Source organism: Alosa sapidissima, chromosome 4 (genome assembly GCF_018492685.1).
Source record: "Alosa sapidissima isolate fAloSap1 chromosome 4, fAloSap1.pri, whole genome shotgun sequence".
In the NCBI taxonomy this organism is placed as follows: domain Eukaryota; kingdom Metazoa; phylum Chordata; class Actinopteri; order Clupeiformes; family Clupeidae; genus Alosa; species Alosa sapidissima.
This window is the reverse complement of record NC_055960.1, coordinates 20,538,149-20,555,163: the sequence shown is the minus strand read 5'-3', so window position 1 is coordinate 20,555,163 and position 17,015 is coordinate 20,538,149. Positions and strand designations below refer to the sequence as shown.

At 41.8% G+C, this 17,015-nt stretch overlaps 1 protein-coding gene across 2 annotated transcripts in view; it reads right to left on the bottom strand.

Annotated features, from left to right (window-relative positions):
- LOC121707674 (metabotropic glutamate receptor 4-like) overlaps positions 1-17,015 on the bottom strand; it is a 204,613-nt gene that overhangs the window by 7,431 nt on the left and 180,167 nt on the right. For both annotated transcript variants that reach the window (XM_042090391.1, XM_042090390.1), the window contains exons 8-9: positions 15,896-16,032; positions 14,218-15,153 (exon numbers count right to left, since the gene is read on the bottom strand). In XM_042090391.1, coding sequence (XP_041946325.1) covers positions 14,218-15,153; positions 15,896-16,032 — 1,073 coding nt within the window. The remainder of the gene's footprint in view (positions 1-14,217; positions 15,154-15,895; positions 16,033-17,015) is intronic.

Genomic DNA, 17,015 nt, shown 5'->3' with positions numbered 1-17,015 from the left:
ACTCTTAAGACACTAGCAATACTTTCAAGCTCCAGAGTGTGAATGAAATGTAGATGGGAAAAGAATCTGTTTTTTGCACTCTGATTCAACAATATATAACGCAATCATGCAAACAATGTATTCCATTCTATATTTTTCCCCATCTGTGATTATCTACAGAAAGTACAAATTACAATTTGATGTGGAAGCTCAGGTGAATGTGAGTGCACTGTGTACAGTATACCAAGTGCTATAGCAAGACAGAGGGAGGATTCCCATACCCTAGAGGACAAGGTAAAAAAAATAGATATCCAGTGACAGACACGGCAAGACAAGATACTGCTGCTGTGTCTTTCCAATTGTGCATTATGCTCTGCTGAGTTCATTTAGTTTCACACCAGAGGCTTTCAAAATCATGCTGCTGCATATGAAGAAGTTTACAATGTCAATAAAAATGACTTTCATTAGTCTGTCTAGAATGCCTGTTTGCGGGGGGGATGGAGGGAGGCAGAGAGAGAACAATGGCCATTAAACAAACAACAAATCAAAGTGTGATGTCTTGCCCTTCAGCTTGTTTGCTTTATGTGTTTAAATGGAGCTGCAGTAACAACAGATTACAAGGGACTTTTCCAAGCCTGCTTGCAAATCAAACCACAAATAATTTCTGAGATCTGTATCTCATTATCTCTGTCTTCTAAAATTACACCTGAACGCAACTTAGTTCCATGCAGAGTTCCCAGAGTTATAGCATCCGTGAATTAATTGACTTTTGCTCATGGCCAGTTTTCTAACAGGGAGTTGTTTTGTGTTCAGCTTCAGTGAGTCTTAACACAAGACCAGTACACCATTGTGTGTTCCCTCTAACAAAGATATAACAATATTAGCCATCTTCCTCCAACAAACCAATATCCCAAACCCCTGATCCAGCAATATTGAAAAGCAAAAAAAAAAAAAAAAAAAAAAAAAAAAAACTTTCACCTGGCTCCTCTTTGCTGTTCGCACTCCATTTTTATTGATCCTTTGGCTAGCCGTGGTGCAGCAATCAATAACTGCAGAATTGAAGTGAGATGGACAGTGTGGGGGATCAACTATGAATCAATGCAAAAATGTCTAACTGTTCTTATTTCCGCCACTCCAGGAGTGACATTGAAAATCTCGGCTCTTGCCCTCACACATAAAAGGTCACTTCCTTCCCCACTTCTCCACAAGATGACATTCCTTATAATAATAATAATAATAATAATAATAATAATAATAATAATAAGCTTTATTTGTATAGCACTTTTCATACACAGAATGCAGCTCAAAGCGCTTTACATTTGAAGCATGTAACACAATAATAGTCAGTCGGTCATTATCAATCACTTTTCTTCATTGCTGGGGCCGTTTATGATCCACTCAGCAAAATATCAAAAATATAGAAAATGACATGTCATAAGACTGGCAGCCTTAACCGTCTTACCCCCCACAAGCACGCCATATGGCAACTGTGGCAAGGAAAAACTCCCATATTCCAGGAAGAAACCTTGAGCAGAACCTGACTTAATAGGGGGAGCCCATCTGCTTCTGGCTGGCTGCGCCCTCCAATAGCAGCAGATGTAGAATACAGTCATTATAGTCTAATCTTAGTGAAATTACTTATTATTATTAATAAACACATTGATTCAGCTAAAATCTCTTCAATCATTAATTCAGAGTAATTAATTCAGTTTAAACATATGAGTTAACTCTTCTGATGAAAATTCTAGTTCCTAATAATATAAAATATTATTTCCCTTTAAGCAATCTTAAGTCAACCACCAAAGATCAGCACACAGCCCCAATTGTTTTCAAAATGTTGGAATCGTGCCACATCAGGATTGACTGTAATGAGGGATGACTCAGCAGCAGCAAAGTTTATTTAATGTAGCTGCAGAACCTCCCAGTAGGCCAGAGATGGACAGTAGGTGTGTGCTGCTAATCAGCCTCTTCTACATTTAGCCGAGGCTCCATCTCTGCGTTCGGGACAAATGATTTTCGGAGGTGCAATAGCAGCACTGCTTCTATTTCAGAGGCTCCCTGACCAGTGCTGTCAATTCAATATGGGCCTCATTCATAAGTCAGGATTAAATAACTCATAACTTCAAAACGCTTCATTTCAAAACTAAAGTACTACTGGGAAATGTAGTGAGGTGGGTGAGAGACCTGCGTCTCCTTTACATTCCTGATCAGCTGAGACCACCGCAGACACAAAGCTAATCTAAAAAGAATTAAAGCGTTCAAAATCAACAATTAAATGGTGAATGCTCTTTGCCCAGTCTAAGCAAATAATCCATTGAGCAGCATGGCCCCTTACAGGATTTAATGACTCCTCAATGGACACCTGATCCTCGGTTGATGAACCATTTCTTTTGACTCTTCCCGAAGGGTAGACGGTGAGGGGAGGAATTGATTTGCTCTGTACCCTCAAATTCACCCTTAATCTTCCTGCACCTGCATCTGCATGTGTGAATGCTGGTGAAGGATAGGTAGACTGGCTCACAGTCTACACGTACAGAAATCAGGGCCTCATTAGGAGGACTGCCAGGGGCGATGTATGTTCAGACACCAAATTTGCAAACTAATGAGAGAGCAAGAACTATGGAGGAGCAGGAGACTGAATCAAAAAGGCCACAGAGGTTCTGTCTCGACGCAAAGAGCAATGCAATGAGGCTTTACCTAGAGCGGTGTGCCGCACATTTGAAAGGTAATATTTTTTGTTTGTTTTTTGAACAAATGCCAGGCCCTGACCAAGGACAACTATCTCTGATGGAGCAGCCAAGTCTATTCTCAGAGGCTCAGCAACAGCACTAGCTGTTAGACATACAACAGGAAAAATCCACAGAATACAAAAATCAGGCCATGCAAATGATGTCTGGGAAGATAAAAACAGCAAAGAAAAAGTAAGCCCATGGTGAATATAGAAATGGTAAGGCTCACAGTAAAGTGGGCCATGGAAGAAGTGTCAAGATAATGACCATAGCCACCAAATTTAAGGCTCCAGAGCTGCCCCTAGAGAGCCTACTACAGCGCTTTCTGAGAAGACCAAGTCCCATTCATCAGTGCAGGGCACTTAACTTTTTAGAATGGCATTCAGGCGACCCGTGCAGAGAGGTAGAGCAGGAGATGAAATTGTTAACCCTGTGGCACTCTACAACCAACATCTTTTCTTGCTGGAGTACACTAATGGAATTCAATTCATTCAACTCCTTCATTCAGATAACAGTGTGACCGAGAAGAGGAGAGTGCCCTGAAAGAGGTAACATTCCAGCACATAACAACATAGTCAAGGCTCACAAGCTTTTTGTCATTTTCAGGGTTGTACTTCAAACCACTTGACTAGAGTGAATACAGTTTAAAACACTTGAGGCATGTTGAGACCACTGTTAGGGGGGGATCACATTAGCCAGCGGCAAGCGGCAGGTTTCCTATTGTTCTCTATGTTTCGGCAGCGGAACGGTGGCAACGCTGGCATAACGCTAGCGTTGAACAAGCTGAGCGTTGAACTTGGTTCAACTTTCAAAGCACAGCACGAGCGTATTCAATTGACAAACTGTTTGTGTTGCTTAGGAACGAGATAAAACTTATTATGGATTGAGCGTTGCGTTACGTTTGCCGCTGCAGCTTGCCGCTGGCTGATGTGATCCCTGCCTTAGGGGGTGCTGGTACTCCCTGCCCGCTGCTCCTACAAGTGTCTAGTGAAATGATCAACCCAAGCATCTTTGTTAGTGCAGTTTCCCACCGACCCACATGGCAAAATAATAGCCCCTCTGAGAGAAAACAATAGCCCCTCTGCTCCTCAGAGGGGGCCTAACCAACTGCATTGATTGCAGGACAGGTGTGTTCCCCAAACAGCCACAGGTAGTGACATCACTGAAGCTCTGCCTGTTAGTCAGTACTTTCCCCTACCATGTGACATAACCACTAACAACCCAACAAAGAGTTGGTAAGATGACATAACACTAGAAAAAAATGAAATAGCCAAACTACGATTATTAACTCAATGCCATTAGTGACATGGACATCACTCGATGGCCATTGCGTCAACACACTGAAGTCTGAAAGGACTATTTGAAACTCAGCTCCTAAGGCCAGTGAACATCCTTTATAGCACTGACGATAAAAAGGATACCTCTCATAGCAAGCCTTGCCGCAGTGAGGAAGACCGTACCTACAGATAGCAACAGGTGTGAGATTGATTGTTGTATTCCAAATATTCCCTCAGTGCAGTGCTAAGGACATCTCTTTCACTGTGAACCTTGATTGTGGGAAAAACAGCACCTAATCTCTCATAAGAGGTTATGTCAACACAATGAGGGGGTTGGAGGATCCTTGAGTATGAGTCACTGAGTTCTTAGCATGAGGAAATGTAGAGATCCTTAATTACTGTTTTCAGACCTGTTTTTAGTCCACTTACATTTGATTTGTTTCCCCCCTTACTGTGACTCATTTGAACAGGTGCAGACCAAAGCAACCACACTCTTGAGAGGAGGGGGTCTCGGTCCAATCCCAAGCAATCTCTAAAGTGGTTAGTTGGTGGTGAAAACGTGATCCAACCTCTACACGACCTAATTACCAGATTTACTCCACAGGTTGGAACTAAATGGCCCCTCTATGCTTTGCATTGAGATGTAGCAGAACACACACACACACACACACACACACACACACACACACACAATAGCAGTTAGCTCAAGAATAAAATGAGGTCACACTTGGTCTAGAATTGTCTCACAGAAATGCACACTACCTAAAACAGCACAAACATGTACCTGCTCTCTGTACATTTAGCCTACTCCCTTGCTCCCATCTCTAACATACCTGACCATTAAGCAGAGAGAATGTTCTCACATGGTTTCCAGTGATACGTTTTGGTTTGTTGGGATTTTTGTCTTTGTGAAAAGAAACAAAAAACAAGAAACCAAATCACCACATCAACTGATTAGGACCAGAGCAAATGTTTGGAAACATTCTGTGTTAGGAGTTCTCCCAAGCAAGGTTGACTGTGAAGCTCAACTCACAAGTCTTTTTAAATGTAAATGCACGCACACACACACACACACACACACACACACACACACACTATAGACATGAGTTAGTGCCCCTGACCTCTTTTTACTGCTGCCACAAGACAATAATTAGATTGTCAACGTTACAATGGCGAGCAGAGAAAAACTCCTTTTCCACGTGAACCATTCAGAGGTGTAATGGCAGTGTGCTGGGGGAGTGCTTTTCAGAAGAGTACAATGCGGAGAGCCGCCACTTGCCCTAGGACTCCATTATCACCAAGTCCCTCCCCTGCCTTCCCTGTCAAGTGTGCACTGATTTAGAGCACCTCTCCAGGTGACCAGATGCGAGATTGATTCCACCACCAAGCGCTAGCTCTGTGATCAAACACAATGGATAGGCCAGATGTCCCCCGTTTAAAATGATACAACGAGCTTCTCGGGGGGGCATCCATTATATTTATCTTGATGCCGGATGACAAATAAATGACAGCGTGTCGCCCACTGATGCACAGACTCACTGTAATCTGCTGATGAGCACATGGGCGGACAGCGGAGGTAAATCAAGAGTCCGACGGACGCTAGGCAAATAATTGCAGTAAGCGATGTGTCATCGCACATCTCTTGGGCTTTTGTTGTGCTTGTCAGAGGCACTGATCAGGAGTAGCTAGGCTTTCATATGCTAATCCCCCCTTTAAAATGAAAAAAAGTCATGGCATTATATTTGTGCGTAATTTTGTTTACAGTAGTGGAGCGGAGGTGGAGAATTGCACGTTCATCTGTTCATAATTTCTCACGAACACAATGGGCATAATGGGGTTTTGGTTATTATTTTAGTGCTCTGACAAATGCAACATCCAATCAAACACAAATGCTATTGTTCTGGACATTTCCGTGCAGATAATCCTCTTGTTCATAGTCCTGTTTACTTTATAAAGTAGGCCTAAACAAACATTTGTCTTTGCTACAGTTTGCATAATTACTGAACTAAACAATTTAGGAGATTTTATGTTTTATACATTTTTTTTCTCATATAGGAGTCTTGTCAACGTACTGTTCAAACTATTTCATTAGCTGGGAAATGGCTTAGCAGTCTAAACAAAGTCGTTTTCAGCAGGGTGCTATCATCTCACTCCCACTGGACTCTGAGACTCTGTGGCAGTGGATTCGTTTATACTGAAGGACACAAAGGCAAGTCACCACAGACATACATACAAAGCATTTCAAAGGGATGGGGAGATAGAAGCTGTTTTTTTTTTTCAAATGGGATAGTCTGTTTGCTCACAATCTCATCAATCAACAAGGTAATGAGCCCCAGGCTTGGCAAGACATACATATTTTGCAGTATTTCACACCACACAGTGTATGTTTATGTCAAAACATTTCTCATAGCACATCTGGATGTATCAATGAATGAAACCATGAGCTGATTTTGGAATCAACATGCAATCACAGCACATCTGTTCTGTCAATACTATCAATCATTCACTGTCTGGCAGGAGAATACTGTTGAATGTGCAGTTTATGCACTAACACTGTTTCATTCACATGCTCCTTTTCATAAAACTTGGGTATAATATGAAACAGTCCGGTATAAGTAAATAATATGTGTAAAGAAAAGGCAGAAAGATGGAACTATAAAATACACTACACAACTTTACACATTGAAACAACATTCAGAACAAGGCAAAGAGTCGTTTTAATGTTAACAACCTTGTCAGCAATGTCAGCCTCTTTTAAAAAATAAGAGGTGCAAGTACCAGTAAGATGAGTGGCGATGAAAAAGTATGATATATTTACAGCAAATTTAGGCGGCTATAATATTTAATTGTGTCGGTCATCAATGGCTTTCTTTAGAAGATTTTCTTTAGAAACATTGTCCAATGATTCAGGAATTACTAGTGTCTCCTGTTATTGAATCACAAAAGGGGCCAATTAATATTTTACGTGATGTCTAAATGATATCACAGGCCAGGTTGTCACATTCGTGCAAAGTCTTCAGGCGACTGAATTTACAAGTGGAGCTTTCCCTAAATCTCACAACAGCAGCTTAGATTGTCACGTTATGTTTTCAGGGTCATATATTACAAAACGTCACTTTTCAGTACTTTTTGCATGTATTGGGGTATCTAGGATAGCTACTTGCAAAAAAAACCCATCGAAATGATACAGTCCAGTCATTTGTTTATGTTCCTATTCTGGAAACGTGATTCAGTGAGAGGAGAATGAGCTTTTCAGAACTTTTCCCTTCATGACATCTAGAAGGGAGGTTGTTGAATAAAACGACCTCAATTTTATCTATCTGAAGTCTTCACTCATGACTGCTTTTATCCTGCAAGCTCTGAACGCCAAAATGTCAAGGCAAAGCCATTGTGCAATATGAGGTACATAAACAGGGCACTCTGAACAAAGTAGAAATGGTGCGCTTCTTCCTTTGGAATTTTGAGTATGACACCGACATTTTATTAAGATCTCAAGCAACTATTAGATTGTGGGAAAAGAGGTATGTGACCTTTAATGGTTCTGATTCAAAGAAATTCAGATTATTTTACAATCAATAATTTAATGAATGAATGTATCTTGAAATAAAAGATAAAACATCAACATGTCTTTTTTAACATTATTTTCATGATTTAAAAAAAACTGATCCGAATACTGTAAATACGTTTTGGTTTGTTGGGATTTTTGTCTTTGTGAAATGGTGGTGGTGTAGATGGTAGTATACTGATATCATACTCATTCTATGAAAATACATGACTACAAGTCTTCTCCCCAATATTTGGTTTTGCAGCTGAAAGTTGTTCATTGCACACTCCCATCAGCTTTCAACTACACTAGCAAACCTCCCAACTCTTTTCCTCCCCACTGCTTTTCTTTGTGATAATGTCTCAACAAAAGGTACCACAGAGATAAAACACTTTTTAAATAAATGTAATTACTTTCAAATATGTTAAGCTAAGAAGTTTCACATTTTTAAATCACAGATGAAGAGCATCTAGATTAAAAGGACTACACTGTCAAAACTCACACCAACTCCTGACAGTTGATGAAAAACACCTTAACTATAAGTTCTTGCTGAAGCAGAAGCTAATTAAATAACTTCTAATAAAATGAAGGAGAAAGGCAAAACCTCTTATCTTAAGCCTCTGAAAGAGAATGTTCCAGGTTTTCAATTAAGCAAGTAATGCATGGTTTAGGCGAATGTGAGGAGAAATGGAATGAGGCCTGTTTAAGGGCATTCTCTAGTCTCTTTCCTGCTTTGTTATTCCAAGCCACACTGGCTAATGGATTACATCATCTACAAAAAGATGATGCTCCCATCTCAACTCTACTTTAGAATTCCCTTTCATCTAAGAAGGACAGCTAAGGGAGAAAAGGCTTTGTTTTCCAGATCCCCGTGTCTATTCCATTTGCCCTGACAATGCAGTATTGTAATAATGCATCGCTAATATTCTTGTGATCCTTTCTCACAAAAGTGCAAAAGTCTTTTTTATGGTCCTTTCTCACAGTGTTTTCTGTATATCTCAGATTGCGATGCTAGGCATGCCAGGAACATGTGTTGTGGTGAAATTGTTTAACATTGAACACCCCCTCCTCACTGCAGATGTAGACAGGCACACTCAGAAATGATGTGTCATTTTTTATGAATTGACTAGCGCTGATGCAAAACACCAGACATACATCTCCACTGAAAAATAAAAGTAAGTGTGAAATGCCACACTATACAAAATAAAAAAATAAGCCTATCGTCAATGTGAACACACTGTTTTATATTTTACTGTCATTGTTGGATTCTGTTTCACATCTGAAAATAATGTATCACTGATATTATAATATAATATTATATAAGCATTCTGATTGTTGTGTCAAAGGCACCCCTTGCTGGTCCATTTGCCAGTCCATTTAAAACCCACACCTGCTAGGACAACAACAGCAGCTCTATTTCTCTTAAATCAACCTTTCCAAATGGTAGTTATCACCAGTGTGTGTATAGCTCTTTTAAGTGAACACCTTCTTCTGTAGCGGTCACATAAGGTCCTTTGATGCTATGGAGAATGATATAGGTACTGCTAATGATAATGCCCCTGTGTCCTCTTTTGCCCTGTGTCTTTGTGCTGCATGTATCTGCATTTTGGGCTCCCTCTCTCTCCTTACGCTGCATATACCTGCAGCTCTGTGAGCACAGCTACACCCTCCATGTGCCGTATCAACAGTAGGACTTCTGTTGGCAAACATCTGCTATTCCACTTGTACAATTATGTGGCAGGTTTTCAAATTCACTCACAAATTCACATTACTTTTTTTTATATGCTACACTATAAGTTGATATTGGTACCCCATAGCAATACTATCCCTTGATATTTTCATCTATTCGAACAAACTACAGTTGTACAGACAACCCTGCTGGACTTTGCTGTTGATTTCAGGGGGAAAAGCCATATAGGTCATATCATTTCAAAAATCGCACTAAAACCTCTGCCCAACAGAACACCATAAAGGGCATGTCTAGAAAAAAGAAAGAAAGAAACACTATGTGGCCTCTGGTTCCCAGATTCCTAGATAATTGCAACTAGATTTACTTCATCTAATATGTCACCCACCCCAGGAGGCGCCTCGGCAATCCTGACAACGCTATTATCCTGACTCTGCTATTATGTAAGGTGGATGTGCACCTCATTATGTGGCTGGAACTTCCAGCTTTCCCCTTCCACCAGGCCCTTTCCATCCCCCAACCCCACTCACATTCCTCCCAGAGCTGTGTTGTAATCACATTGCTGGAATGGTGATGCCCAGTGTTTGCTATAGAGCAGGATGTTACAGTACATTCAAACCCTATACAGCCATATCAGCTTACCTTCCTCCACTGCAGGTTCCATATTGGAACCTGACTCTTTTGGCTGCAGACATCACTCTTTCCTCTCTACTCTGATCTATTTGTCCAGTTGGAGTATCTCATCTGGGAGAACAAATGGTCTTCTGGAAGTAACTTATAACTTCTGAACGTAATTTATACTGACAACTCAGCTGTCGTTAATATTGTGTCCTATTTTTTATGTGAGGGTTAGAAAAATACTGTCAAAAAGAGCTAGGACTGAGGCTATGACCCTTTGTAATTTTTGTGATGTTGTTGATGATGACTGCTAGTTTTCTGCCTGGCGGATCTCGCATTCAGCAAGGGTGGGTCCATCGTCAAGAAATGTGCTTAAGAATTGTTGCAATGATAATGATGCTCTATGTCAGACAGATAATTGTTATATTTTCTTTACAAAAATAAAGAGGGTACATGGGATCTCCAAAACTCACATTTAATCCTATGCGGTATCAGTCCCCAGTTAAAACAACACAGAAACTAAACTACCGATAGTTCCATCATTTATGAAATGCATATTACTGTATAATAATTACAGCTATGGTTTCATCTTATGTGTCTAGAACATATTCTTAAAATTAAAGTAATACATTTCCCCTTTATTATTGTTTGCACAACGTCTTTTTTGGCTATGCCAATGTTGTGAAATAATAATTACAACTAGAATTGCGGTTCCGAGGAACTGCAAGAGTGGGTTTGATCAGGGGCATGGCCTCATCCAAGGATTCCAACGGTACCTCATTTATGAAAATCGGACATACGGGTCAAAAGTTACATGCACACACCCATATACACAGACAGCCCAGCCCAGCCCATTAGAGCTCTGCCAGATGGCTCAGAACTCTGCCAGGTGCAAGCTTAAACAATTAGAGCTGTGATGTCACAATCGGAATTAGAATCCTTGAACATTCCGCCATTCATTTCAATGGGGCCCAAAAATGCTGAAAAACGGGAATACCTCGAAAACGACAAGGGCCAGCGACACGAAAGTAACAAGCAAGTTACACCGGTTCGGGCCTGAATTTTTGGAGTTCGAACTGCCTCGATAGCTCAAACGGTCTAGGAGCAGTAGTTCGTCCAAAAAGTGAGTGAAAAGGAATAATAAATAAGAAAACTTAAGAAGAACAATTGTGGGCTTGCTGGATCAAACCCACTAATAAAGAAAGAAATAAAGAAAACTTAAGAAGCAGCTGTGGTCTTGCTGGATCAAACCCACTAATAATAAGTAAACTTAAGAAGAACAATAGTGCTGGATCAAACCCACTAAAAATACCCATACCCAAAACACATACCCATTAGTCTTTTCTACCTTCACCACTGCACTTAGTACAGGACACAATTCTTGTGCTGAGCTTTGGTCAGATCGCGCTTGTCCATCACGCTTCGTGAATCAGTGTCATATGTGAAATGAGGCATGCATGAACATGTCTTGCCTTTATGAATGAGAATACCAATTCTCTTGTGTTTGCCCTTTGACGGTACAGAACTTTATTTTTTTGATTGCTATTGCAGCCAATGTGTTTTGAGTTAAAAATAGAGATAGAAATGTGCCTTCTGCAGTCCCCAACAGTTCAGTCACACTGCTCAATGATGCCACCTGTTTGCAAGTCACACACTAAGATGGCATATGCAGTTCTCTGGTACCTGCCAATGACTGATGCAAAAGAGAGAGCATAAAGCCCTAACCTACCTCATTTACTAAACCAAATCATATAATCACATGTTCAAATGTTAAAGGATGTGAGATGTGCAAAATCATTAGCATTAAACTATGTCATAGATTATCCCCCTTATTCTCAACCAATGTGTTTTGAGTTAAAAATAGAGACAGAAATGTGCCTTTTGCAGTCCCTAACAGTTCAGTCATACTACTCAATGATGCCACCTGTTTCCAAGTCACACACTGATTCGTTTTATTTTATTGTTTGCCATCTCATTCAGTGCTCTATGATCCAGGGCTCATGACCAAATCAAGCCAATATAATAGCCAGTAGCCACAATGAGCCCATGCAGCCACCCTGTTTCGACAATGAAAGATAACGCACAGAACGGCCAGCCTGAGCGGACAATTACGTCCCCAACTCATCTAAAATGTGGTGTCTTTGGGTTCTACACCATAGATGGTAAAGTAACCGTTAAATATAATGTTAAAGAATTTATCTGTGGATTGTGGCTTTACATCGGTCGAAGTTGACTCCATGTCGTGGTGTCTCACGTAACTCAAAGCCAGGCAAGCTGAGGACAGGCACTCTGCTCCATCGTCGTTATGGTAACCAAACAAGTCTTCTTCTGTCTAGGTTTGTTTCTAGGTTTAAGTGTTGTTCTTCTATGTGGTCCACCTACTGGAGGGGAGTGTTTACAGCAGTTCCGTTTCACACATGCGCAGTCTACGTGTCACTTTGACGCGCGGTCTTAAATTTCGGTCGACTCAAAGACGCAACGCATGCCTTAAAAATGACGCAATTCTCGCCACGCGCTCACCAGTGTCGCGGGACGCAGACGCGGGAGCGTACCATAGGCTTAAGATGGCATATGCAGTTCTTTGTTACCTGCCAATGACTGATGCAAGAGACAGCATAAAGCCCTAACCTACCTCATTTACAAAACCAATACTTGCTAATCATATAATCACATGTACAAATGTTAAAGGATATGAGATGTGCAAGATAATTTGCATTAAACTACATCATAGATTACCCCCAATTCCAATTCATGCCAATTAAACTACATCATAGATTACCCCCAATTTCAATTCATGCCAATTCAATTACCTCACTCCAGCAGTCCTCTGTCAGTTACAGAACCATGGTTTCATTTGTAAGCAACAATTTCAAGGCCTTTTAAGTGATTAAACATCGACAGATTACTGTTTTGCTCTTCATACACTAATCTATTTAGTAATGAATCAGAAGAGCAAGCAGCAATGAAATTGCTCGAAGAACACAACACTCTCAAACGCAAGCTCTGTGACTTTAGTTACCGTGCAAAAGCAACGTTTGGGGGCCACCGATGCCTTTGTGTACACAGCTCCCATTTTTTCTAAAGGTCACTGGTTCACTCCAGGGTGGTGTGTGAACAGAAGGGGAAGTGAGCAGTACAAGAGGAATCCAGGCGAGGTTTTCACACCAATTCCCAACAGATAAAGTGTGCCCGCTGCTTGCAGAGGCCTTGTGTGACTCCTTTTGTGGTGACATTCTGTGCTCAGATGGCTGCCTGCATAAAGTTCTAATAGGCTCACCACTTAGCTACCATCTTGGCAAGCCTCTCGGCAGCTTTTTCTGATACTCAAGATCAGGTTCGTATCTAAATGGATGGGAAAAGACTCATAACTCAACATAGAATTGTATAATAGACATTACAAATACATAGCAGCAATGTGTGGGTGGATTTGCTTACTGTCCATATGCTTCATTTCACTGCAATGAAACAAAATGTCTATTATCCCATTTCCAACAATATGATAGGGCAGGTCTTTTAATTACAGATCTGGCATTTTCAAAGGCCCCCCATTCATTTTTCCCTGTCTCTTGGTACTTGCCACTTCTCAAGAGGTCACAGCACCTAGTGTGTGCTTAACACAGTGTCTGAGACCAGGAGAGGGCATCTGTCCTGGAGTTAGAGAGAGACTCACATTCCCCCATGACCTCCTTTTCCTTGTTCTTTTAATGAGACTCAAAGGCTGCCAGAGCACACGGCTTTCTGCATCGATTCTTTACCAGGGGCAGAATAACTTTGCATAAGGTTCCCAGGTACAGGGCAAAATGTGATAAAAAAACAGCTTATACATCCCCGATACCCTCTATATCTATCTAAATGTTCATTCGGGAACACCTTGTGCTACTCAAGAGAGTGCTGTATGCATGACCTTAAATGCACTCATATGCGCTCCCTCAGTGGGGGAAGTAAAGCAAAGCAAATCTATGCTTCTTAAAGACTGAGCTCTAATCTGCACTGAGAGTTTTACTCTGTCTGACTTTTTCCTCTGTGTTATTTACAGTGCCACTCAGTATCATGAATGGGAGCACTTCCAAGCAAAGCACTTGACACCAGAAGAGAAGAGAGCCATCAGAATTGGAAGTAGTCCAAATATGTTCCCTTAATGATGCCTGGCCTTTTCTTAATGATGCTTTATTAAACCGACTCTACATGCTTTTCTCTGTTCCACTTGCAATGCTCATTTGGAACACAAAACAATGTTAATAAGGGAGAACATTATTTCATCTTGTTCATTGGTCACAAATGTGGACCTTCAAATGTAGACCTTGTATGATCCTTCATTAGATCACCATCATAAGACATATTGTACAGAACGACAGTGCTTTGGGCAGCTCACATGTCACTGACCTTTTCTGTGGACTGGGAGGTACCAAAGAAGATGGGGATGAAGGCCAGCCAGATGATGCAGGTGGTGTACATGGTGAAGCCGATGGGCTTGGCCTCGTTAAAGGTCTCGGGCACGCCGCGGGTCTTGATGGCGTAGACGGTGCAGGTGACCATCAGCAGCATGCTGTAGCCCAGCAGCAGGATGAGCGACAGGTCCGAGATGTCGCACTTGAGCACGCCGCGCGCCAGCTGCGGGTTGACGGTGCGCTGGTCCTCGTAGTCGATGAGCGCCTCCGAGGGGTCCATGGAGAACCAGATGCAGACACCTAGCAGCTGCACAGAGGTGAGGCTGAAGGTGATGACCAGCTGCGAGGCCGGGCTGATGAAACGTGGTGCGCTGACCGACACCTTGCCCTGCTCGAAGATGCGGTAGATGCGGTTGGTCTTGGTGAGCATCGCCGCGTAGCTGATACTCATGCCCAAGCCCAGAAAGATGCGGCGGAGTGCGCAGATGCCCGCGTCGGGCGCGGCGATCATCAGGAAGGTGGTGGCGTAGCACAGAAAGATGCCCGTCAGCAGCACGTAGCTCAGCTCACGCCCGGACGCCTTGACGATGGGTGTGTCGTTGTAGCGGACAAAGGTGACCACCACGAACAGCGTGGCCATGATGCCCACGATGGCCAGCAGCACGGGGATGACCGCCCACGGTGAGCTCCACTCCAGCTTGACGATGGGGATGGGCTGGCAGCCCGTGTGGTTGGCATTAGGCCGCAGGTCGAAGCGGCACATCTTGCAGGTGGTCCGGTCGTACTGGTACTGGTAGCCATCGCAGAGCTCGCAGTGCCAACAGCAGGGCATGCCCTTGACCACCTTCTTCCGCTCGCCTGGCTTGCACGGCTGGCTGCAGATGGAGGTGGGCACCTGCTGAGCTCCACCAGGCCACTGCATCTCCTCCATCTAATGAGGAAGAGAGGAGGAGGAGAAGTGGAGGAGGCCGCAGTGACAGGTAAAGTGCTCCTCCAGGCATAAGACATGCTGGCCATTCCCATCCCAGGCAGAAGGCTGACTAATTCATATTTAACGCATTCAATCATTACCTTGTAGGCAATTAACTGTTCCATGAAGCCTTACTCATGGAGAATTGTAATTAGAATCACCACAAGGGTTTTACTGAGACCAATGTTTTTCCATGGTGAACACAGAGGCGTGCAGCATTGATTAAAGCTGCTATTAAAGTCCCTCCAATTAACTGGAGCTAACAGTTTTGCCTCAGGCCTACATATCCGTCTATGGTGAGTTTAGAGAGTTTAGAGAAAGAAGTCAAAGTCATGCAGTTACCTTGTGCTTTTCAAAACTCTATGCTAATGCTCTCCCCCAAACTCACATTTGTGTTAGCTAGCAGTTTTGCTGCTCCCTGTAGTCACATTCTCAATACACAGAGGGATGTCACATCTCACAAAAGATACAGAACAGAGCAATGTCTGGTTATGAGGAGTATGGGGACCAGAATGGAAATGATATTAAAAAGAAAAGGTTGGATCGTTACACAGACTCACTGAGGGATGATCTAGTTATGTGGAAAAAATTGGTTCAAAATATGGTCTATATCCTGAAGAACTATATTGATAGTATTGATATATTGATTGAACTATATGATATCATAACTATATCATGCTTGATGGATCTTCTCCAGGCTTACTTCGAGATTAAGCTGGTCAGTCCAGTTGCCGATCTTTTTGTATTCAGACGATCCGTTCCTCCATTGGTACTGGTAGATCTCATAGCGGCCTGGAGCATCTCCATTTTCATTGAAGAGCACAGGATTACCAGCAATACCTAAGACAATAAAAAATGAATGAACATTTACAGAATGTAGTCCACATGAGCAGATAAATATGTACAATTTTTGATTTTCTTCCATTAGAACAGGCTGAAAAAAAGGATAATATTTCATCCCAGTATAACTGACTATTACTGAAGTCTTCAGATATATATTAGATATTTCAGTTGCAGTAAGCAATGTAGGTAATGAGTATTACCTGATAAGCACAAGTTCAGGCTTACATTGTAGGTTCATTGCAAGTTTAACATTTATTCAGTCACCTTACAGCTATTAGACCATTTAAAAAAACCTATACCACTCTATTGGTAAGACTTTTCTTCTCTCTCCCATGTATAAAATAAGTGAATATGTATTCTCATGTGCAACATCACATCAAAGCCTGAAAAAAGGCATCCTAAGTAGTGTCTTGCCCTCTTGTATTAGCTTGATAGGAAGCCCCCATTCCGCATGAAGCTTTCCTCACTCAAAACATGGATAAAAGCCAGTGTGATGAGTGCTTTTGGACTTTCTATTGATGAATATCCCCTCTTTGTGTTGCGCAAGAAGATGCAAGACGTTAATCCACATCTCGATGAGTCAGCCTGTGGATTAAGGCATTAAGAATCGACTTACATACGCTTTCACGACAAAGGAGCCCTGAGCACAAAGCACCCACAGATGTACAGAATAACTCTGGCTCGATGTGGGAGAAATATTTATACAAACACCAGCCCAGCTACTGAGGGGCAGACCAGTAATATTTTTTATTAATCTGTAGAATTAATAATCTTAGAGCTTCTTTTCACAGAAAAAGTATATTGAATGTTGCTATTTTTTTCCTCTTTAAAGTCAGTGACTGAACATGTGGTGCTAGCATTTAAATGGTACCTACCATCCAGGTGCTTTCTTGGAGAAATTTGTTATGCTATGAAAAATTGGTGTAAGACATGAGACAAATAGCTTCCCATTTGGTTTTACCGCACGCATCACCCCTAAC